The sequence below is a fragment of the Scaptodrosophila lebanonensis genome, unplaced genomic scaffold (assembly GCF_003285725.1).
Source record: "Scaptodrosophila lebanonensis strain 11010-0011.00,11010-0021.00 unplaced genomic scaffold, SlebRS2 tig00000024-arrow-pilon, whole genome shotgun sequence".
NCBI classification, from domain to species: domain Eukaryota; kingdom Metazoa; phylum Arthropoda; class Insecta; order Diptera; family Drosophilidae; genus Scaptodrosophila; species Scaptodrosophila lebanonensis.
In genome coordinates, this window is record NW_022060538.1 from 23,018,499 (window position 1) to 23,041,724 (window position 23,226).

Sequence of the window (23,226 nt, forward strand, 5' to 3'; positions counted from 1 at the left end):
GAGATTATAAAGCTTATGTAATCATCAATTCGCTAATTTTGGTTATCATTGTTTAAGCTTTACATAATGCTGCAAAGGGCACTCTTTATTGTACCGTATTATTGATAGAAAAAAAGAACCGGCCCATACTATATTGCGCAGCTGTAACGCCCCCACCTTCGCTACTACCACATTGTAAGCGCATTACATAACTACTTGAAACTGAATAGTAATACATATGTATGTATAGTTTACTCATAGTATGTATACAAATAAATAACAAAGTTCCAAAAATATGCACGCTACGCGGTCATTTGAGTGCGTTGTGAATCAGCTTAAGTTTCAACTCTGCGCGTAAAATCTGTGTTTTGATTAATCTGCAGACATACATCAAAATATCATCATCATTCATCTTCCCGACCGCTGTTTCGCCGTCAAGCCCCAGCCAAATGTGACCCAAATCTACGATGAGTGCCCTCACCTCTAGGCGAGGGACATTGATTGGAGTGTGGAGACGGAGACACATACACATATAATATTAGCGAGAAATTATTTGAAAAACTCCGCTCAGGGCTGTCCAAAATTTGCTATAATTGTTCGATTTACAAACATATCAATCCCCCATCGACATTGTCTTGTTATGAAACTCCAACTCTAAAGCGCAAAACCAAACTGCCAAACTGCAAAGCGGACCGCATTGTGTATTCCAATTAAATTTGCAAGCCCAGCAAATTGCAATGCCAGCTCATATGGAGGGTTCATCGGTATCTGTATTTGGGTCAACGTCTCCGTCCAAGCAAATTAAATTGATTTTGGCAAAGCTGAGAAATTTGGCGCCGTTGCTAATGGAATAGCGCACGAACCATTCAATTTCTGCCAGCCAGTTTAATTATTGAAAAATGTAAATCACACAAGCGTTCCAATTATGTTGCGAGTGCGCGAAAATAAAAATGATGAAAAGATAAATGACAATGCTGGCAGTGAAATTTGTAGCCACAACAAAACATATAACTTCCGGCGGAGTATCCAAAACACAATACGAATGTTTTCGTAGCTGAAGAGGTGACGCAGACTTTTGCTTTCGTGCGTTTGTGGTGGAGTCCGAGATTTTCTCGCCTAGCCACAATAGCAACAACAGCGCACCGTCTGCTGGACTAGCCCTCAAGGTTGTCTTCGGATAGGAAAAAGCGAGTTTGCCGCATCGCTCCGAACTTGTAACTCTGCGCTCGCTCTTTGTCTGACTTTGGTTTTAGTTTTGACTTCGGTTTCGATTTCGATTTCAGTTTCAGTTTCATTTGAACATTCCGCTGACAGTAGTGCAGGCGCAGATTTTGATGATCGACAATTTCGGCAGTTCGGCTCTTATAAGTCTAGGCGGTTTCTGATTAGCATTTAGTCGATTTGTGCTGGCCGAGCGTCCAGGTGCTGCACAATTTTATTGAAATTATCAAATAGGAATCAAGTGAAGACTTACGTCTAAGAAAACGGAAATGCGCGTGTTCGTTGTAAGTGCAAAGTGAAGAGTGAAGGGGGATTGCGGAGTGGTATAAGAATAAATAAAATATTCGTTTTTTCGCCAGTTAACGTGCCTGCTCAGCCTAGCGTTGGCTGCGCCGCAAGGATACAACTATCAGCAACAGCAGCAACAACAGCAGCTGCAACCGGGAAGCCTGCAGCTTCCGGCCATACCGCAGATTGCCAGCATCGATGGCCAGCAGCTGTTGCAGCAGGCGTTGCAGGCCCCCAAAGTACAGCAGGTGCTTTCGAGTGCAGGAGGCAGCTCCCTCAGCTACAATTCTGTGCACCAACAGCAGCACCAACAGCAGCACCAGCAGCAGCAACAACAATTGCCGTTCGGCCTGCAGCAACAATCCAGCAACTTTGGTTACAACACCGGCGCTCAACAGGAGCAACAGCAAGCGCCGCCGAGTTACAATGGCGGCGGTGGCCCCTCCCTGGTATCAAAGGACATATATGTGCACGTGCCACCACCAGACCAAGAGGAGGAGCAGCGCTATGCTCAGCCCCAATATCCGATTCCTCCACCACGCAAACACTATCGAATCGTCTTCATAAAGGCGCCCACGCCTAGTGTAAGTAAGGCGTCCCTTCGAATTAAACAGGCGCCCACCGAGGAGAAGACCATTATTTATGTGCTGACCAAGAAGCCAGATCCTGTGGATCTGCAGGCCGCCTTCGAGCAGGCAGCTCCAAAGCCACCCAGCAAGCCGGAGGTCTTCTTCATCAAGTACAAGACTCAGGAGGAGGCTGCACATGCGCAGCGCACCATTCAAGGTAGACTAGCTCGAATATCTATATTTGGATTTGATTGGCCTGTGGCTATCATCTACCGCATTGAATTTCAACTAGTTTTATGTTCGGTTTCTTTGAAAAGAGACATATTTTTTGCTAGCTTATGTGTGAATTCGAGCACATTTGTCGCATTTGTCCCCCCATTAGCATTTAAAGGTCAACATGTACACTCATCATTCACCGGTTAACCTCTTCTTTCGCTTTTGCAGCTCAATACGATCAGCTAGGTGGCACTACACAGATCTCTGACGAGGGCATAGCGCCTGTTACCTCAGTGATTGGCGTTTTGGACAACCAGCGCGCCTCTGGATCTCTGAATGCTGCCAGCAACGGAGCCGCTTTTGGTGTTGGAGGTGGTCAGGTGTCCAACCAATACCTGCCCGCCAATTTACGTGCCTAGGTATAATTTACCATTTGAATTGACTGAGAATTACAAAAAGCTTACAAATAAGTGTTAACATATTCTTTATACTAGTATATAGTACATACAAGAATATAGCGAATAAATGAGTTATTTTCTTTATATAAAAATTGTTGAATTTATTCTTCGAAATAAATGTATTTATTTAATAAATTTCTTTAACTAAATTTCAAAACTGTGTGAGAAATTACATGGAAAATTGAATATTGAATCGGACAAATAATCACATGCATATCCATCTCCCCAAAGAGTGACCTTCAAATTGTCTTTCACAATCTAAGCTATTACCGACTTAATTCTCTATTTCACAGCAATTAGCAATTAGTGATTGAATAAGCCAATTAATGGCACGCAGGCAATCATAAAGATTGTCAATGGGAATCATAAAAATGTTTATACATTAGCATTGTGACATAAGAGGACCATTGCCCAATAGTTGCGATGGCGTCTTTGTCGCCGATGGCTGAAACCGGTCGCCTCGATTAGCATCATTTGGGTGTCTTCAAAGCGTGATTAAGCGAAATTGAATCTGACTTATATACATATTATATGCAGCCAATTAAAACATCGGTGGTCACACGCATTTGCTACTGAATGAGTCAAATGTGATGTAAAGTCTCCGGTTTTGTGAATTTTTAACTAGGAAAGAAATGCCTATGGCCATCACCTCTGCTTACACAAACAGAGTTTGAAAATCTGAACGTTTGTTAATTATAACTAGCAGGTCTTCTGTGGCAGTTCGAATAATTGGGGGTTCTCCGTGGAAAAATTGTACGGCCAAACGTTAGGAGCTAAGAAGCTAGAGATGCTGGGATATTCCAACTTCGGGCTCTGCCATTTGTATGGAAAATTTTGCAACTTTTAACCAATTACGTGCAAACTTGGTTTGTATACTTTCAGAAAGAATACAAAACAAATTGCAAATAAGGTATTCATTGCAGCATTATTGGGGCTCACGTTTTCCTTTAGTTTTCCTCCGAAGAATAGATACAAAAGAAACTGTATAGTATGTTCTTTAAATTTGTATTGGTGCATTGAAAAATGCATGTATGTATGTAAGTACATACACATACATATGAATGTACTCTTTATTATTAACTAATTATAGATACACACCAATCTATTAGCCAATTTTTGTGAATAAATGAATACAATTTAGTTATACTATATAGTATGTTGTGCAGTTGCATAAAATCTAAAGTAATTTGCGACTCCGTAGGTTCCATAGGAACTTTTTTGGAAGAAGCACAAAATGTGGATTATACTAGCTGGTCTTGCCCGACTTTAGTGGCTAAATGTTCTTCGTACTCACCTGGACTGTAAAGGATACTTGAGTGCACAATTCAGCTTCCTAGCTTTTACCATTTGGGAGGTGAGTTTATCACCAGATATATAGAATTCCTCTGCGGATGATCAATTAAATTGATTTTTCCATTTGTTTGCTGATTAAAATATTTATTTCACTTGGTTTTGACAATAAATTATAATAGACTAAAATGTAGCGGATGAAAATCTTGAACTCAACAGACATGACTATTCTCGTGGATGCTTCGGACTTATTTCAAAGCTTTGGCGGGAACATATTTTCTTGATGGCAGGCTGGCACCAAAGTTAATGCCAGTCCCCAGAGAAGAGGCTTGGAAGCCCCCTTGCTGCACAAATGTCTGCTGCTGGCTGCCATGCGATAACTCCTGCGTGGTGTGCGTCTGCACAATTTGTGGTTGCGAAATGGATTGCGAGATGGTCTGGATATGGGGCTGCACAATCTGCTGTGATTGAATTTGCTGTGGTACAAGGCTGCCCAGGTTCAAGGGGCCTCCGGAGACGCTAGTAATCGGAGCAATGCCTTCGTCAGAGATATGCGTGGCGCCACCTAAAGCGTCGTATTGTGCCTGAATTTCCTGTTGAGCGCGCTGAGCCTCCTCCTGCGTTTTGTACTTGATGAAGTAGACTTCCGGCTTGTGCACCTTGGCCTCGGATTGAGTGACCTGCAATTGCTGTTGGATTTCGCTAATGTCAGGTTTCTTGGACAGCACATAGATGACTGTCTTCTCCTCGTTAGTTGCTTGAGCGCGCTTCAAGGCAGCGGCGGTGTATCGCAGATTCTGGCTAGGAGCCTTAATGAACACAATGCGATAGTTCTTGCGGATGGGACCACTGTCTAATCCAGGTCCGGCTTGACCAATCTCCTCAGTATCGTCGGGAGCGGAGTGAATATAGATATCCTTCGTCACAATAGCGGGTCGCTGCACATATTGAGTCTGCACAAATTGTTGCTGCGGCTGCTGAACATTCTGTACAAATTGTTGGGGCTGCTGATAGCTAACCAGCTGTGGCTGTTGCTGCGGCTGGGGCACTTGCAATTGCGGAAGAGCTATTGGTGCCTGTACGGGAATGGGCGCAGGCAATCCAATGGAAGCGGGAGGAGATGCGATGTTCTGAATAGTCTGAATTTGTTGTTGTTGCTGTTGTTGCTGTTGTGTCTGCACGCTGAATTGGCCCAACGAAGGGGCTTGCGGAACTGAGTAAATTCCGCTCGACGAGACCGGCGTCTGGGGGCGAAGATTGCCAAGTGGCACCGTCTGCTTCACCTGCTGCCCTTGTTGCACCACTTGGGGCTGCTGGTACTTGTAGCCCTGCGGCACCGATGCGGCAAGCAAGGCGCACGATAGAACCTATGGGTAATGATAGGAGATATAGATTCGAACAGATATGGACAGCTAAACGGTCGCGGCTTACCACTAAAATTGCGATAGGCTTCATCTTAAATATCTGCTAGACTGCACACACACGTTTTATCACAATCCAACTCTGCTGCTTGGACCCGACTGATGCCCAAACTCTTCGGTTACAATGTTTTTATAAGATACCAAAAAGCCCGGCCACACATTAGAAATGCGATTCCGTTTCCCAAAAAGTGGGCAGTGTCATAAAATAACCAAATCTATTGTCGCACAAATCGAATGGGATCGCCCCGAAATCGAATGAAGCGAGGAGAGCGGCGCAGAGTGCTCATATAACGATATGCGATGCCATGTGGTTGACAAATCACGGAACCATACTCAGCATACGCACAAATATTCATGCTGATGAGCCACTGGCCAAAGCCAGAGCCAGAGCCATTCAAAGATGCATCTGGCAGCAACGACGAATGGACAGCGGGCAGGTTATCTAATAGCATCAGTGAAAACAACAACAACAACAATACCAACAACGGCAATACTCCGATTGGCTATGGCCAATAATAAAGTATTCAAATTTGTATAATCTTGTAATATTTCCCATTGTCAGCGCTGAATTTATTTCGATAAATGCAAAATATTATTAGTTAATACATTACACAAATTGATAGCGTGGAATAGTTGAGGAAGTGGCTCTAACAAAAGGCCCAGACAGAGAGACGGAGGGACAGATTGGAGCGCAGACATCGCAAGCCAAAAGCGAGACGCCAAGCGGCAGACCAGTTTAAAAGAAAGTAATTTTTTATGCTAGTAAGACTGCAGGTCCCACGAATTTCGTATTCAGGGTCGGAGGCAGACGAATCTACTGCCATTCATTAACAGACCGTTTTAAGGGACCCACGAGTCGACGCGCTGCTTGACGATGCTCGCCGGCGATGGTTGCGTGGTCTCTGTGCATAAATTAATTTTTTGTCAATTCATTTGCTGTTCAAAATCATCAACACATTTGCAACCAAAAGACAAATTGAAAAAACAACCAGGGTATAAAGATGTGTTGTTGCCAAAGAAAGCAGCTTATGCTAGCCTTTTGTCGAATGGCTTTAAATGTAAATGATATTCTTACACAATTTACTTTAGCTTTCGTAAGCAATGCCCCTTTCGCCTAGCATGGTGGGGGCAGATGCCCACCCACAACCCCAAATGACCTCAGAGGCAGCTTCTAAATATGCTTACACAGCTGGTGCATAATTACAAATTAATGAACACGGCACAGTTAACAGCTAAAATGTATATGATTGATTGTGTGTCATTTATTTAAAACTTCTACTGGCAATACAGTGTGAACACAGCTGTCACACAACACCATTTTCATTACGAAATACTCAATTGTAAGACTGAAATCAAGCAAGCGCACAAACTTCATTGAGTGGAGCGGTTCACTTCACAAATACGAAAACATACGAGTAGAAGTACGAAAATTTCAAGTGACCTCCATCATTTGCATACAAACCACGAAAAAACCGTAACGTATACGTAATTAAAATCACAGCTTGGCTGAATAGGTGCAGATTTTGCGTTAGATAATGGCAGAGCATGTTCATTGTGTTTGGCTTGTTGTTATTGATTCAAATTAGTTAGTATAGATGTAGTCTATAGAACAGCCAAGTAAAGTAAATACTTACTAAATGAAGCGTCTAAGAGGTTTTGCGAATTTAGTACCTTTTAGTAACAGCTCTCGCGTAGACAGCGTTGTTTTGTAATAAGTATATAAGTTTATTTTGCTAATCTAGGTGGAAGATTTTGCAATCTATTTGAACCGGCAACTGCCATTTATCGTAGCCCTGACAGCACTGGTCGACGAGTGATGCCCAACCTTGCTAATAATCGAGATACCTTGTCGATTCCTTTTTTTGGCTCGATAAAACAAAGGAGAGCGAGTTGAGAAGCCGAAGCGAGCGGACGTGTGGTGTGTGCGCGGAAGGAGAGCGATTTGAGAAGCCGAAGCGAGCGGACGTGTGGTGTGTGCGCGGAACAATAGCGAGTTAGAAGTGTGTGAGCGAAGCGAAAAGAGAGACTTTATATATGTGCCGGAACATTTTAGACATAGAAAATTCGGTGTATTACATTGTAGGTTAAGCTTGAAATTACAATAAAAGAAATAACGTTACACCCCTGAGCAGTTAAAGTCAGTATGCTCATCATTGCCGTTACAAACGAGTAGCGACACAACATTTTATGGTGGCCCATGAGGGGATCCGTTATTTCACAATGTCAAGCTTGCTGGTGTAATACATACAGACGTGCGGCAATCCCCAGTCTGAACACATATATAAAGGAGACGTGCGGCAATCCCCAGTCTCAGAATACATACAGACGTGCGGCAATCCCCAGTCTGAACACACAAATAGAGGAGACGTGCGGCAATCCCCAGTCTCAGAATACATACAGACGTGCGGCAATCCCCAGTCTGAACACACAAATAGAGGAGACGTGCGGCAATCCCCAGTCTCAGAATACACACAGACGTGCGGCAATCCCCAGTCTGAAAACACACATCTAGGAGGCGTGCGGCAATCCCCAGTCTCAGAATACACACAGACGTGCGGCAATCCCCAGTCTGAAAACACACATCTAGGAGGCGTGCGGCAATCCCCAGTCTCAGAATACATACAGACGTGCGGCAATCCCCAGTCTGAAAACACACATCTAGGAGGCGTGCGGCAATCCCCAGTCTCAACACAGTACATACAAAATAGAGGAGACGTGCGGCAATCCCCAGTCTCAACAGTACACATAGAGGAGGCGTGCGGCAATCCCCAGTCTCAACAGTACACATAGAGGAGGCGTGCGGCAATCCCCAGTCTCAATAAATACACTTAAGGACGTGCGGCAATCCCCAGTCTTAAGTTTGTTCTTTTTGTTTTGGAAGTTCTCAACCCGCAAACTTCACTCAAAAATACAGTCACTATCGAACTGATTTGCTGTGGTGTACATCTACATACAGACATTTCTAGAAAGGGTAACGGCCAACCACTCTCGGCGTTGCCAAGGTGTACACATCCAAGTGACGACGCATCAGTCTTCGGCGTCACTTATACATACATGCAACGATCACGCCACTCTCAGCATACACATCGAAAGTAACGGTACAACATTGCGTTACTCACATATACGACGACACACAAGCGTCTGAGTTTTGGCTACAGACATAGCAACAAGAAGTAACGGCAAATCATCGGCGCCGAACAGACACACGAATTTGGTTAGATAGCGACAGCGCCTCAACGACGACACACAGGCGTCTCATAGCAGCGAAAATAGCGGCGAAACATCGACGCCGAACATACACACGAATTTGGCTGGACGGCGACAGCGCGTCAGCGACGACACACAAACGAAACATCGGCGTCACACACATACATCTCAACGATTCGCACAATTGAAGGCAAGAAGAAACAACACGCTACAATACGCTACAAGGCTACATACATACATACGGGAAAGGGGGTGAGTGTTTGTTTTTGGTTCTTGCTTGTGTTGCGATCAATAGTTTCTGTTTATTCGATTTAACAATCATGGCTCAACAACAGGCAAACGTTGGATGCCATTTTGATCATTCTTACGCAATCCAAATAGATATAGGTGAACAGGTACGCTGTTTATACAACAACTTTAAAAGGGAAAATTCACAGTCAAAATCTAGAACATTCTATACACACTTTCTTAAAAGGTTAGATGAATATGCCGCCGAGTTCAAACAAGTACATCGGGATCTCCTAATCTCCCAATGCCCACGTGATCATCAATATTTCACGCAACGTATTGCTGAAACCTTTGATGAGTACCATACAAACATATACTGCGTAATTTTAGAGGCTTATGAACAAACATTCCCTCCAATAGTAGAAATGGCAAATGAACTTTCTAACAATCAAACGTCGATCAAGCAAGCATCGCCTTCGTCTAGCGTACAGCTGCCCAAGTTGCCTGTACCCACCTTTTCTGGCAAATTTGTAGAGTGGCCAGCATTTTACGATTCATTTGCACAACTCATACATGACAATGACGCACTATCAGGCGTTCAGAAGTTCCATTTCCTTAAGCAAGCCTTGCCAACAGGTTGCGACAGCGATATTCATCAAATGGACTTAACCGATACCAACTACGAAACAGCTTGGTCTTTGATTGTTAAACGATACAACAATCCACGTCTGCAGTTCATGCATCAGATGAACACATTTTTTGGTTTGCCTTCTCTAGCTAAGGAACATTCGGCCGATCTCAAGAGGATGCTCAATGTTACAAACGTATGCATTAACGAATTAAAACGTCTCAAAATCTACATGAAGTCTTGCGATCATTGGATGGTACATCAACTTGTAACTAAACTTCCGTCGACAACTCTACAAGCATGGGAGCACTTTCTTGGTAGCTCGTCTAACGTTCCTACATTTAGTACGTTGGAGCAATTTCTTAATAATCGCCTCATTAGCCTCGATATTATTGAGAATCGATCCAGCAGCCAACAACATCGTGAAGCGGCTCCAACAACTCAGCAACGTACATCCAGCAACTATTCAGGTAATAGATTTCAGAAACGAAATAGTTTTCACACAACCACAAACAGCATGGCTTCACATCGGTGTGTGAATTGCAACGACAGCTCACATGTATTGCGTCGTTGTCCTGACTTTCTCGCACAAGATTGTTTTACTCGCAAATCTATTGCTGAACGCAACAAGGTATGTTTCAATTGTCTTGATTCCGCACATACAGCATCGAAATGTGGCAGCAAACGGAACTGTCAACAATGTGGACAACGACATCATACGCTCTTGCACTTTCCAACGAACAAACCAGACTACATAGCAGCTACGCAAAAGCAACAAATGATTACTTCAGATCAGGCAGTGGTCACAAATACAACGCAACTCATATCAGCAGTGACCAAACCTTCATCTCAGCTAGTTCGCACTGTACTTTTGGCAACGGCTTTGGTCAGAATACATAATGACGAAACTGGCCAGTCATCTATTGCCAGAGCGCTAATAGATAACGGATCTGAAGGAACTCTCATCACGGAACATGTGGTTCAATCGCTTGGCTTGAAACGTCATCCAATTTTGGCAGAGATTAACGGAGTCGGTGACAACTCGAAGAATAAATGTAAATGGACAACCCAGCTCAAACTTAGCTCGTGCACCGACCAACAGTTTAGCACGTACATCGACACAGCATATGTCTTACCATCGCTTACATCTCAGCTGCCGAAACAAGACATTCCAATACAGAAATGGCGTCACATCCAAGGACTACAACTTGCAGATCCACAATACTTTAAATCAAATAGAATCGACATAATCATTGGAGTTGACCTAATACCACATCTCATACTTTCAGACATCAAAAGAGGCAGTCCAGACCAACCAATCGCTCAAAACTCGCAGCTCGGCTGGATTCTGTTCGGACAAATCAACACACGGTCAACGCACACTATCACTATTCAGTGTCATCAAACAAATTTGGATGTCTTGGTTCAAAAGTATTTTGAACAAGACAGAATGGATACGGTACGACGCCTTACTGCAGAAGAACAATGGTGTGAGGACCATTTTCAGCAAACACACATACGTCAACCCAACGGCAAGTACATGGTACGTTTGCCGCTCAAAACACTGTTTGACCCTCAGCAGGTACTTGGCAAATCCCGTAAAATCGCTTTGAATCGGTTCCAATTGTTGGAACGCAAACTTCGTCGCCAACCTGAATTACAAGAACGATATGATGAAGTCATGCAGGATTACTTTCAATTGGGTCAAATAACTGCGGCCACAACTACCGAAACAGAACACATTACACGTGATGCTCATAACAACATAGCATATACCTCATGTACTTTGCCTCATCATGCGGTAATCAAAGAAGATAGTCTCACTACCAAATTGCGAGTAGTGTACGATGCATCCTGTAAGACAAGTAATGGAAAATCACTCAACGACATTCTTTGTATTGGACCAGCTTTACAAAACGATCTAGCAGGAGTTATTCTCAATTGGCGTCAACATCGTTATGTATTCGCTGCAGATATTCAACGTATGTATCGTTTCATCGACATGCATCCAGACGACATAAATTATCAACGCATATTCTGGTTCGACAAACATAACAAAATAGCAGAATATTGTCTTACAACTGTAACATTCGGAACTGCATCTGCCCCGTACACAGCTATACGAGTAATGCATCAGCTTGCAGACGACGAACGTGATCGTTATCCTCTTGCTGCACGCGTTCTCAAACATGAGGTTTATGTGGATGACATACAAACTGGAGATTCTACTATTGCTGGAGTCCTTGCCATTCGTGATCAACTTGTTGCCATCTTACGCTCAGCCGGTATGGAACTTCGTAAATGGTCGTCAAACTCGACAGCGCTGCTGACTGGCATCCCTTCAGCAGACCATTCAAATGTACACATTCTTGAGTTTGATAACAAAGACTCAATCAAAACATTAGGTCTTTACTGGCATCCCAACAAAGATTATTATGGCTTCAAAGTGAAGTTCACGTTGAATCAAACATGTACTAAACGTTCCATTCTTTCCACCATAGCGCGTCTGTATGATCCTTTGGGCTTTATCGCACCTGTCATCACATCTGCTAAAGTTATCATGAAGAATGTTTGGAACACAAAAATTCAACGCGATGATGGCAATTTGACTCCATTAGATTGGGATGACGACGTACCACATGCACTTCAAGAGCGCTGGCAAAACTATATCGCCAGTCTACCCAATGTCGAAAATATCCGAGTGCCACGATGGTTGGGAACCGATTCATCGCAGATCATTTCACTACAGTTACATATATTTTGCGACGGATCATCGTTGGCCTACGCTGCTTGTGCATACCTTCGCGTGGAAAACAAAGACGGATCAGTGATTTCGCATTTGCTGACAGCTCGTAGCCGCGTCTCACCTACTAAGCCTTGGACAATCCCTAGAATCGAACTATCTGGAGCAGTTTTGGCAACGAATCTCGCAAAATGGAGTGGTACATATTTGCGTACAAGCGAGCCCATTCCCACATTCTACTGGTCGGATGCCACAATCGTACTATACTGGATTAACGGTGACCCTGCCCGTTGGAAAACCTTTGTGGCCAATCGAGTCGTGCAGATTTTGGAATTCAGCACACCTGCACAATGGCGGCATGTTCCCACACTCGACAATCCCGCAGATTGTGCTACTCGCGGTCTTACACCTGATGAACTATCTGACCATCATCTGTGGTGGAACGGCCCTCCCTGGTTAACTCAATCACCAGAACAATGGCCAACCAATTGCATTGTCTCACCAATGATGGACTGGGATTTGGAAGAGAAACCAGCAGTTCCTCAAGTCTTCAAATCCTCCACCGCTAAGGACTTCCTTGAGGGACAACGAATTCTTCGACAGTTTTGGAAATATTGGAGCAACGATTGGCTGTCTCATCTACAAGCTCGTCCCAAATGGCGTCATGAAACAGCCAATTTAAAAATAGGTGACATGGTCATCATAGAGAACGATCGACTTCCACCGAACGAATGGAAACTTGGCCGTGTCATCGAACTTCATCCAGGAGCAGATCAACTTGTTAGAGTGGCAACGGTTAAAACGACTTCTGAAATTTATAAACGAAGTCTTTCTAAAATCTGCCGTTTGCCTTTGCCATCTTGTTCCTCCCAAGATGACACAACACAGAACTAACCACTATGATCGCTTCCTTGCATGCCATAACAGACACTTGCTTTCTTTTCTTTGTAGCAGGTTTCCGGTTCTTTGGTTTGAATGCTAGTTCCAGCATTGGGGGCGGCATGGAAGATTTTGCAATCTATTTGAACCGGCAACTGCCATTTATCGTAGCCCTGACAGCACTGGTCGACGAGTGATGCCCAACCTTGCTAATAATCGAGATACCTTGTCGATTCCTTTTTTTGGCTCGATAAAACAAAGGAGAGCGAGTTGAGAAGCCGAAGCGAGCGGACGTGTGGTGTGTGCGCGGAAGGAGAGCGATTTGAGAAGCCGAAGCGAGCGGACGTGTGGTGTGTGCGCGGAACAATAGCGAGTTAGAAGTGTGTGAGCGAAGCGAAAAGAGAGACTTTATATATGTGCCGGAACATTTTAGACATAGAAAATTCGGTGTATTACATTGTAGGTTAAGCTTGAAATTACAATAAAAGAAATAACGTTACACCCCTGAGCAGTTAAAGTCAGTATGCTCATCATTGCCGTTACAAACGAGTAGCGACACAACACTAGGCTTAAAACTAATAAACTGTTGCTTACAAAGCAAACCTACGGCTGGGTGGCAAATACGCGTTATTTGATGGTGCATTCAAGTCGCCTGTGGTGACGCCTTTTGTGGCAAAATCCAGCACTGCAGCCGAAGAACCCGCATTATGGTTGCTCGAGGGACCCGGAAGAGAGTCGTATTGCGCCTGAATTGTGCGCTGAGCATTCTCCGCATCGCCCTGAGTGCGATATTTGACGAAGTGCACCTCGGGCTTATGGCTTGCCTGCTGTTTAATCTGGTTGAGCTTGCTGGTGAGGTCGCCAATGTCGGCCTGCTTGTTGAGCACATATATGGCCGTGCGGTCGTCCACGGCAGAACTGGCCAGTTGGAGAGCTGCTTGCTCCAGCCCAGAGTTCTCAGGTCCTTTGATAAAGAGCACACGCAGATTTTTCTTCAGCGAATTGGCAATCTGGTCGTGGGCGTGCCCATTATCGAACTCCTGCTCGGGTGCACTGTAGCTGTAGAACTCCTTGTTGAACTCATTCGCAATGAGTATGGGCTCAGACAATGAGCCCGAGCCGCTCTGAACGAGACTGCCGCCACCACCAGAAATCAGACCACCGTTTCCATCACCAGCATTAGCACCAGGCGTGTAATCGTACTGACCACGTGCCACTGCGATAAGGCAAAGTATCTGATGATAAAACAGGTGTTAATTATGCCGCAGTTAGGAATATACACCTAGTACGAGTATGTACATGGATGGGGCACTTACCAAAATAGCGCGCATTGTTTTGTTTAGTTTAGGCTCTTCCACACCAATAGGCTCGAAAATGAATGTCTTTGCTCTGCAGCTGATAAACTATCTGTGTTAAACAATGCCACACTGGGCCCATATTTATATGTGCATCCAAGTCATCCACGACCTGCATCCACGACCTTCACGCATGCAAATGCAAGCGCATTTTATTGTCTGGCCTCAGATTTGGAAATCCACTGGGGAAACTCGATCGGTCCGGCAAACTACTTCCCACTGCCTTCTTTCGAGCGTGTTCCAGATAAATGTATATTTCACTTTTAATTGGATCAAAAAACTTACTTTGAAAATGGTGAAATGTGCAAATGTATTCAAATTAGAGTGCATCTTGGCCTAACTTGCCCGCATAGTGGCCGATCCCAAGATTACCGCGCTTGCATACTTCGCGGATTTGTGCATCGACTGACTAAAAGAGCCGTCGCGCCAAGCTTGGAATCTATTTCGAATGAAGATTACGTAACATTTTCAAGTTTCTTTGGGTTACCTAAGTACTACTACGACTCCATATTAAAATTCCTCCGTTTTGGAAATCATATTATAATGAAGACCAATCTACAACGCTGTTGATTAATTATTTAAACGGCTGGGAAACACAGATAAATGGCATTGTTTATTACAAATCTTTGCCTAGTTATAGGCTGCTTCTAAATTCTATTTTCTTGTTCTGCTCCAAATGGATTAGAATACAAGTAGAATGGAATACTTCATTCCAGCAGCAAGTAATATTTTAGAAAGAACGGGAAACATACAAAAATACTCGATCCGTACAGAATACCATTATCAGAAAAGAATGTGTTTGAAACTGGTTAATAATAAATAGCGCTATTAACGAAAAGCGTGTGAGCAGAAAGCTGCTTTATTATTGCTCTGCGTCTCGGCAATAATCAAATCAAAACTAGTTTTGGAGATATTCAAGTTCATTGTTGCAAATTATCACTATGAAATGCTGTTTAAGTTTTAGCCACAAATTTGCTGTATAAAACCGAGAAACAACCCAAGCACCTGGTTTAGTCGAGCTTGAGGCGGAAAAGTACCACAATGAAAACTATTTGCGTAAGTGGATATACATTTAAATTCGAAATATATATAATATCTTAGCTCGTTATATCAGTTATTATTCATGCTTGCTGCCTGCTTGGCTGTGGTCTGTGCTGCTCCTGCTGGACAGGCGCCGACAGTAAATTTGCTGAAGTACAACAATGACCAGGAATTGGAAGCAATAATGCGTCAAATTATTGCGCAATATGAGCAGCAGTACGGCGGTACCTCCCAGTTCCATCAACCGCAGGCCGTTTCCTATACGAATCCTCACCAGCTTACAATTAATTTGTAAATGAAGCCCAAAATTAAAATTGATATTTGTTATCAGTTGTTTACTACAGCATCAAAGGCTGTGTTTTTATTCAATTCAAGAGTAGTAGCCATCGGCTTGCGATAAGATGACGCTGTCGAAATTTGAGTAGCGGCCTCACTGCAAAGTCTCATTTCCAGTTTAGTAGCTTTTGCGTGGTTGAGAAGATGTGGCACGCTTGTATATTATTTCTGGTGTCAATCGCCTTGCTCTGCTCCGCACAGCGTCCGCCGCCGCCATTTGAAAATGAGCCTGCACGGTTTTTTGTCGCAGCGGAGATAACGTTTCCAAGGTCACAGGATGTCTCGATTTCTAGCTCACAAGAGACAGAGGAGAAAAACTGGTACAGTATTCGTAACTTCCGCTTTCACCAAGCTCAAGGAATTCCGCAGCCAAAGCACCGACAGCGTGGACCAGCCCCCAGTCCAGGAGACCCATTTCCGCCGCCACCGGGCGGTTTACGGGGAAGGAAAAAACAAAAACCGAACCAGCAACAACGTCGTCTATGCGAGAGAAGTGAGTATACGTGTGGTTTAGAGTCTGAGAGAATTTACAGTCTTTATATTTGATTGGCACGTGTAGAATATTCCGAGTACGTAGAGCGCGTTTTCCCAAATGACCCGGCAGTCATCGATGACGCAAATGACGAAGACTTTGATGGCCGCATTCTTGCCCAGCCAGGGGAATACCCTCACATGGTGAGCGCAAGTATAATATGATTCAATGGTTAAAATCAATTCAAGGTTCAATGACCTTGTGACATTTGTAGGTGGCTGTGGGATATGAGACGAATACCCAGCAAATCGAATACAAGTGTGGAGGTAGCCTGATAAGCGAGAACTTTGTTCTGACTGCCGCGCATTGCACAGCAAATGATGGGTGAGTCAACTTCGACTAGGGCCCATATATTTACATATACTTACTACTTTGTTTTCCATATTGACGGTTTGAGAAACAAATATAAAATAACTCTTAGGAGCAGTACGGAAGACTATTTCCATAAAAATAACATTTCTGCATTCAAAACCATCTCAATTACATCAAAATCTTCAAGCCATGCTGATATTCAAATTCTTCACAGAATCTCGCCGCGGTGGGCGCGCATTGGCGACTTGAATCTAAAAGTGCGGCCGACCCAACAAATCCCAATAGGCGCTATCTACAATCATCCCGATTACAAGGCCGATCTGTACTACAATGACATTGCACTGTTGCAGCTAGAGCAGAACGTCATGTAAGCACTAAATTTATAGAAATTGCAAAGTCCCATTCAAATCTTAGCCCTCAGCCTGACTGAATTTGTGCGACCCATACGTCTGTGGGTCAGGCCAGAATTACCCACTACAATTGTCTTTGCCATGGGTTATGGCGCCACATCCTTTGCCAAAGGCATGACGAATCGCCTGACTGATTTGAATCTTACTATCGTTCCCAATGACGAATGTAACCAGGAGCTGCCCCTTCTTTCAGAAGCGCCAAGTGGAATAATACAAAGTCAGATCTGTGGTCAAGATTACATTCTCAACCGTGACACTTGCCAGGGAGATTCGGGCGGTCCACTGCAGCTGAATTTGCAAGGCCTCAAAAGTCGCCAGAAAATACATTACCATCTAATAGGCATTACTTCTTATGGGGTGTTCTGTCGTAGCAGTTACCCCAGCGTCTACACGCGTGTCGCCTCGTACCTGGATTGGATTGAGGGCGTGGTATGGAATGGCAGTTGAACTGAATTAAAGACTCGTTTCGTGTACATGTTTTTTATATTACAAAAATATTATAACAAACTGATAGTTGCAAAAACAAACTTTAATTTTTGGTCAGTTTTGCTGAGCATTTTGAAAGAGAGAGCTTAGACCTCATTGTTCGCATCCAGCACTTGTTTCTTGATTTCCTCATAGGAGGGCAGCGTCTATATGGGAGTGGAAAGACATAACAAAATGATATTAGCAAACACTTAGTCATTTATTTATAAATTAAATACGGAACATGCATTAGTAGTCACGATATACTCACAAGTAATGTGGAGGTATGTTTTTTGTTATTGTTTAGGGTTATGCATGATTGCGCAAACAAAAATTTGAGTTATCAAACCGCCAATCAACCCGAAAAGCAAAAGCATTCGCCAAGCATTAAAATGATTAATTGTACTCATGCGGGAGCTATGTTTTACACACTAACCTGCCAGTAGTTGTCCTCCCAGCTGGGGAACATACGTTTAAATGCCCGTGGTTCCTGACCCTGGGTGACGCGCACAATGCTAACAGTGTCGATGGTACGCGAGGTGGGTTCTACTTTGATGTAGCGCTGCAAAATTAATTCTTTAGAGTCGATTCCATTTAGTCTGAGAACAGAAATGTACCTTCACCATGTCCAAAATCTTGCCATTTTCGTCGGCTGTGGCGCCAGAGCCCACCCACATGTAGATCTCATCGCCGGCATCAAGTAACATAACATCATCGGTGTCCAAATCCTCTTGCTCGTATTGAGAGACTTCCTCCACTTTGGCACGTCCGGTGCGTGTCAGACGGCAATGGAAAAGACGTGGCTCTAGCAGTGGAGCGCTTTCATCAGTCAGGCTGCGATTATACTGACCCTCACCGTTCAGCTCATCCCAGAATGCATCGGGCTCGGCACCCTCCTCCACCACCTCAAGCTCTGAATCAGGCAAATAATTGGCAAAGCGTTCCTCCGCCATTTGCTTCTCGAATTTCGAGGCACCCAAACCGTGCCAGACATAGATCTTGTGCTGCTTCTGCGATACCAGGACAAAGGCATCTGCGGAGGCGAGTGAGGAAGAGTCTGCTTGCACTTCGCTAGCGTGTATATCGCTCTCGACGGTGCCACGCACGCGGAAGAGCTGGGCCTCCACCGGCAAGGCCGTGTAAGAAGACAACAGCTTGCCTTTAAAGATCTTGTAAAAGTGACGTGGCTCGTGGTTTTGCGATGTGCGCACCAGAATGGCATTCTGTTCGATTGCTAGAGCCATACCATCTTCAAAAGCACGCTCCTTAGCTGCAGCACTTGCCTTGGCTCCTTCCCACACATAGACAATGGTGCCGGTCTCGCCATTGTTTGCCTCGAAGTTGTAAGTCAGAACGTACGAACCAAAGCCGAGCAGGGGCAGATTCTCCTCAAAAGCAACGCTATTGCGCAGCACCTCATTGCTCCCAGCCTTGCTAACGTACTGACTAATCTCATTGATGCTGTTCTGGCCGTGATCCGGCATAAATCCGATGGCCCGACCACCGCTCTTCTTAAGATTCTCCACAACCGCATCGATTTCATCTACATCTTCGTCCGATTCGTAGCCCAGAGCAGAGCGAATTAGACGCGTGTGAGCCATGCCAACATCGCGCCAGGTGTCGAAATACTGCTTAAATGGAGCCGACTCGGCGCCTTCGACAATGCGATGGATTTGCGTCCATGCGGGATATTTCTTTGTACGCAAGAACTCCTGTGCCTTGGATATGGCATCAGTTTTCTCCTTTTGCGTGGCGCCGCGACCTACCCAGACATAGATGCCAGAGCCGGTGTCCAGAATAAAGCAGTCACGTGTGTCCAGCATGGCCTGGCGAAGAGGTTTCTGTGCAATGGGATCCACCTTGAGATTTCCACTTGCATCGGAAACCTTATAAAGCGTCACGGCTGCGGCGTCTGTCCTCTCAAAAGCACCATCCTCATCGGCCGTTGTTTCCTCGGGCACCTGGTCAGGAGAGCCTGAACCTAGGACCTCAAAGAAGTGCTGCTTATCCGCGTCAGTGCTGAACTCGTCTACAAAATGAGCTCACTGTTAACAGAGTTTCGTTTGAACTTATTTCTGGTTACAAACCAATAATCTGCACACGCGCCCGTCCATTGTGATCCTGATCTCTGATCTGATTTGCTGCGCTAATAGCCTTAAGCTTCTCCACACGTTTGGCCTGCGCTCCAACGTAGACATAAATATCATTACCAGCATCCAGAATGAAGCAGTCACCCTTATTCATCGAAGACACCGACAGGTTGACCTGGCGTACGCGAACATTTCGCTTACCTTTCACCTGGAAGAGACGCTTCTCGCCCTGAGCATTGGTTTCAACATGTTTAAAACCAGTTCCAACGCCGCCCTGCTCATAGCGAACTCCATTCTTGAAGTAGCCCAAAAATAACTGCGACTCGTGATCCTGAACCTCTCGATGTTGTACAGGTGCTCCGTTCAATAGATCGTCTAGCTGGACAGTGAGAATGGCAGCAGCACCAGCCTCATCCTGGGAAGTCTCCGAGCCGAGCCAGAAGTGCACATCCCAGGACAGCTTTTTGTCTTTGCCTTCGACGGTCTACGGCAATATATATAAAAAAAAACGCAAATTTTTAGAACCACCTCAAGGATTTTAAAAATTATATTTTTACTCACATTTAGGATGATGAACGAATCACCGGTGTAAAATTTGCCATAGTTGTTCTTTGGATATGGCACCAGCTCGAAATTCTATAGAAAATATGGTAAATGCTTTATTTTTGCGGAGCCCATGTCAAAATAATTCGCAAAGAAAAAAAGGCGAAATGTGTTTTGTAAACAAAAAAATATTCAGGCGGCGGCCGGTGGTAATAAATATTTCAAATGTGTCTGCTTGTTAATTAACAAAAGTTTCGATGGGCTGGGGCACTATATATTCAATTTATTCTCTATATGTCGGCGGCATGTGTCGAAAAACATCTGCCGCACACATTGCGTGTGTCCATTAAATGGCATCAACTACGGGGGAGGCGTGCAGGCCCGCCATCATTTCGGAAGGTGCTTTCCATACGCAGCTGCTCGTACTTCTTAAGATATTGTTTATAAATACTACACATATATAGTGCACAAGCATACATACATATATGTATGTACATATGTATGTACTTATATTGTTGCTTTGCATGCCGAATCAGTGTTTGGTGCGCTGCATGAGCAACGCATTCGTGCGTGGGCGCGAACTTTCCCCTAGAGTGTTTTCAACAAGATGCAACTATTTATGAATGTACATATTCATTAAGGTTGGAAGCAAGGCGCGGTGGTAATTAAAAGTGAAATTACCTCAAATATTCAGTATGGTTAGCATTCAACGAAACGACTACAGTCAAAAGTATGTATTAAATGACAACCCTTTCTATGCAGAATGTAGTAGTAGGTTTACTTATATATCCCGTTATTCTGAATCATCATCAACCTGCTTCAAATCTATCTGAATTATCTATCTGAATTTGCCCGTCTTTTTCTCGCGGTTCTTGTGAAGTTACTCATCTCTCGTTGACTCCATTCCAGTAGTTTGGTCTCTATATAGAAAGTGCACTGCAAACAGAAATACTATATATACATGATTCTTACCTCAATGCGCCAGATCTCGACGCCAGGTGTGCGACCGGCATTGGCAAAAGCGGGATTCATTATACGTCTGGCTGGGGCCTTATTACCACTCACTGGCTGGATTTCGCTGGTCTGCACGGGTAGCGCGGGCCGGTTGTTAAAGAATGTGGCTGCTGAGCAGAGACTGGCCGAAAGTGCGATGAACGCAACCAGGCTGTGAAGTAAACAGGAAAGTGTTTGTTTGGCTGTTTCTACTTATTTTGTGATTGTTGCTTTATTTGTTTGCGTTCGGTGTGATTGTTTGTGCATTTCAGCAAACTATTTGCATACGGCAAATGACAGGGATTATTCTAGCGATTGACGTATTTATGAAGACGTGTTCATATGTATGTACTCGTATATGTTTATTGATATAGATATGTGTTTACTAACAACGACCCTCCTCATCACATGTATATTTACACACGTATATAGATATAAGTGAATTTATATCTACATACATACATATATGTATATGTAATTGAAGGATAATAAAACGCTTGTCACACATGAGCACCACCTTCATCTGAGTCATGACCATTTATGGACGTAAAAGTACGCAAGCCCAAAAAAGGCAAATATAAAATAAGTCTGTGTGCGACAGTATACTTGTATGTATGTACATAGTTCCCACTGGATTTACTTAGGAATGACTCCACACCATTCCGCTCATTTAATATGCCCTAGCATCTATTTTGTGTACATTTTTCACTTACTTCTCGTATATTGTAAATTAATTGGTTTCTGTAGCTGCGACGTATGAGTAATGCGTCAAATTTGTGGCACTAATTAGAACGCTCTTATTTGCTACTACTTAAAAGTTCTGCTAGTCAAGCTTAATAGCTGACGAACTGCTCGCTTCAATTACCTGGAGATGACTGCCATGCTGAGGCCTCTCGACGTTGCCATTTCGATTCTCCTCGCGTGTCGGTATCGGTGTCGGCTGCGGCTGCGGGCAGAGCTGCTCACAATGCTTTTGTTTATTGTTGTGATAAATATAACAAGTTAATATCTTTTTCAGCTCAGCGCCTCTATATATACTTGCATATGTATCTTTGAGTGTGCGGCCGTTGGTGTGTTTGCCGATGTTATTAATTGTTGCTATTATTTGCCTTTGTTTTTATCGGCGCGTTTGTTCGAGACCAAACAGAGAATCCGATGATAATGATGACAAGTGAGAGCAACGGCTGCTCCTCCTTTTGTGCGTGATATCTAAGATGGGAGATGAGCAGAAAAATCAAAGGCTAGCACGTCAGGGTAAGGGTTTTAACTTAAAAACATCATACAAGTACATTCGTACATAAACTCTCATTTAAGGTCAATGTAGCTGTTAAGAAAAAGGCACGCATGTCTACGCATAATAATTTTTTAAGTAATTAGTTGTTTATATGACATCATGCGAATTTAGTGTGCAATAAGTTGTTGATGTTTGTCCAGATATGTAAGTAGTTGTATGGGACTATCCCAGTTTGTCGCTTTTCTCAGCCGTAACAGCAACTGGGTCGAAACTAACGAAAGCCACAAGGTATTCGTACGGTTAACCTATTTATAGATGTTTATGATTACTCCTTCGCACACACATATACATAAATACATATGTATATTTTTAGTTTCGCTCACTTTCTGCGGAGTTCTCAAGATCTGCTTAATATTTCATTTGAGCGCTGCTCAAATCACGCATTTTGTCAGCTGACGGCATGTTTTGAATTTTAATGACGTGCAAATGTACAGTGAAATCCCGTAATTGCGAATTGAAAAACTTCTTCTATGAGAATTAAACAAATTTAGCATTTCAGAAAGCAATCCATAAATTGAAGGCACTTTTTTATTTCGTAACCGAAAGTAATCCTTTTCTTAGCTAGCCATATCTTGGAGATAAATAAATTACACAAACAAAATGGGTGTAAAACCAACATTGGCCATATCTGCCCGCTACCCCATCCATCAAACTTATTAACCACTTAACACAGCGCGTACAAATACAATAGAATTCAGGTATTTAGCTTCTCATTAATAACGCATAAA

At 43.7% G+C, this 23,226-nt stretch overlaps 6 protein-coding genes across 6 annotated transcripts; 3 read left to right on the top strand and 3 right to left on the bottom strand.

Moving 5' to 3' along the window:
- The first annotated feature begins 1,469 nt into the window (after positions 1–1,469).
- On the top strand, positions 1,470–2,692 carry LOC115621036. The gene is made up of 4 exons (XM_030514558.1): positions 1,470–1,484; positions 1,560–1,778; positions 1,818–2,274; positions 2,502–2,692. Exons 1-4 carry the CDS (start codon positions 1,470–1,472, stop codon positions 2,690–2,692), a joined length of 882 nt encoding a protein of 293 aa, XP_030370418.1.
- A 1,577-nt stretch (positions 2,693–4,269) lies between these two features.
- Positions 4,270–5,476, bottom strand: LOC115621037 (RNA polymerase II degradation factor 1). The gene is made up of 2 exons (XM_030514559.1): positions 5,453–5,476; positions 4,270–5,388 (listed from the first exon to the last, which is right to left on the bottom strand). Exons 1-2 carry the CDS (start codon positions 5,474–5,476, stop codon positions 4,270–4,272), a joined length of 1,143 nt encoding a protein of 380 aa, XP_030370419.1.
- An 8,241-nt stretch (positions 5,477–13,717) lies between these two features.
- Positions 13,718–14,458, bottom strand: LOC115621038. Its single transcript, XM_030514560.1, has 2 exons — positions 14,444–14,458; positions 13,718–14,362 (listed from the first exon to the last, which is right to left on the bottom strand). The coding sequence occupies exons 1-2, from the start codon at positions 14,456–14,458 to the stop codon at positions 13,718–13,720; spliced, it is 660 nt and encodes a 219-aa protein (XP_030370420.1).
- Positions 14,459–15,472: 1,014 nt separating this feature from the next.
- LOC115621039 lies at positions 15,473–15,818 on the top strand. Its single transcript, XM_030514561.1, has 2 exons — positions 15,473–15,538; positions 15,597–15,818. The coding sequence occupies exons 1-2, from the start codon at positions 15,524–15,526 to the stop codon at positions 15,816–15,818; spliced, it is 237 nt and encodes a 78-aa protein (XP_030370421.1). The 5' UTR covers positions 15,473–15,523.
- A 185-nt stretch (positions 15,819–16,003) lies between these two features.
- On the top strand, positions 16,004–17,634 carry LOC115621041 (serine protease snake). The gene is made up of 5 exons (XM_030514562.1): positions 16,004–16,352; positions 16,419–16,534; positions 16,606–16,715; positions 16,918–17,070; positions 17,125–17,634. The coding sequence occupies exons 1-5, from the start codon at positions 16,004–16,006 to the stop codon at positions 17,558–17,560; spliced, it is 1,164 nt and encodes a 387-aa protein (XP_030370422.1). The 3' UTR covers positions 17,561–17,634.
- LOC115621804 (gelsolin) lies at positions 17,578–22,168 on the bottom strand. Its single transcript, XM_030515587.1, has 7 exons — positions 22,070–22,168; positions 21,184–21,376; positions 20,230–20,304; positions 19,666–20,152; positions 18,196–19,607; positions 18,015–18,140; positions 17,578–17,745 (listed from the first exon to the last, which is right to left on the bottom strand). The coding sequence occupies exons 1-7, from the start codon at positions 22,108–22,110 to the stop codon at positions 17,686–17,688; spliced, it is 2,394 nt and encodes a 797-aa protein (XP_030371447.1). The 5' UTR covers positions 22,111–22,168; the 3' UTR covers positions 17,578–17,685.
- Positions 22,169–23,226: the final 1,058 nt, after the last annotated feature.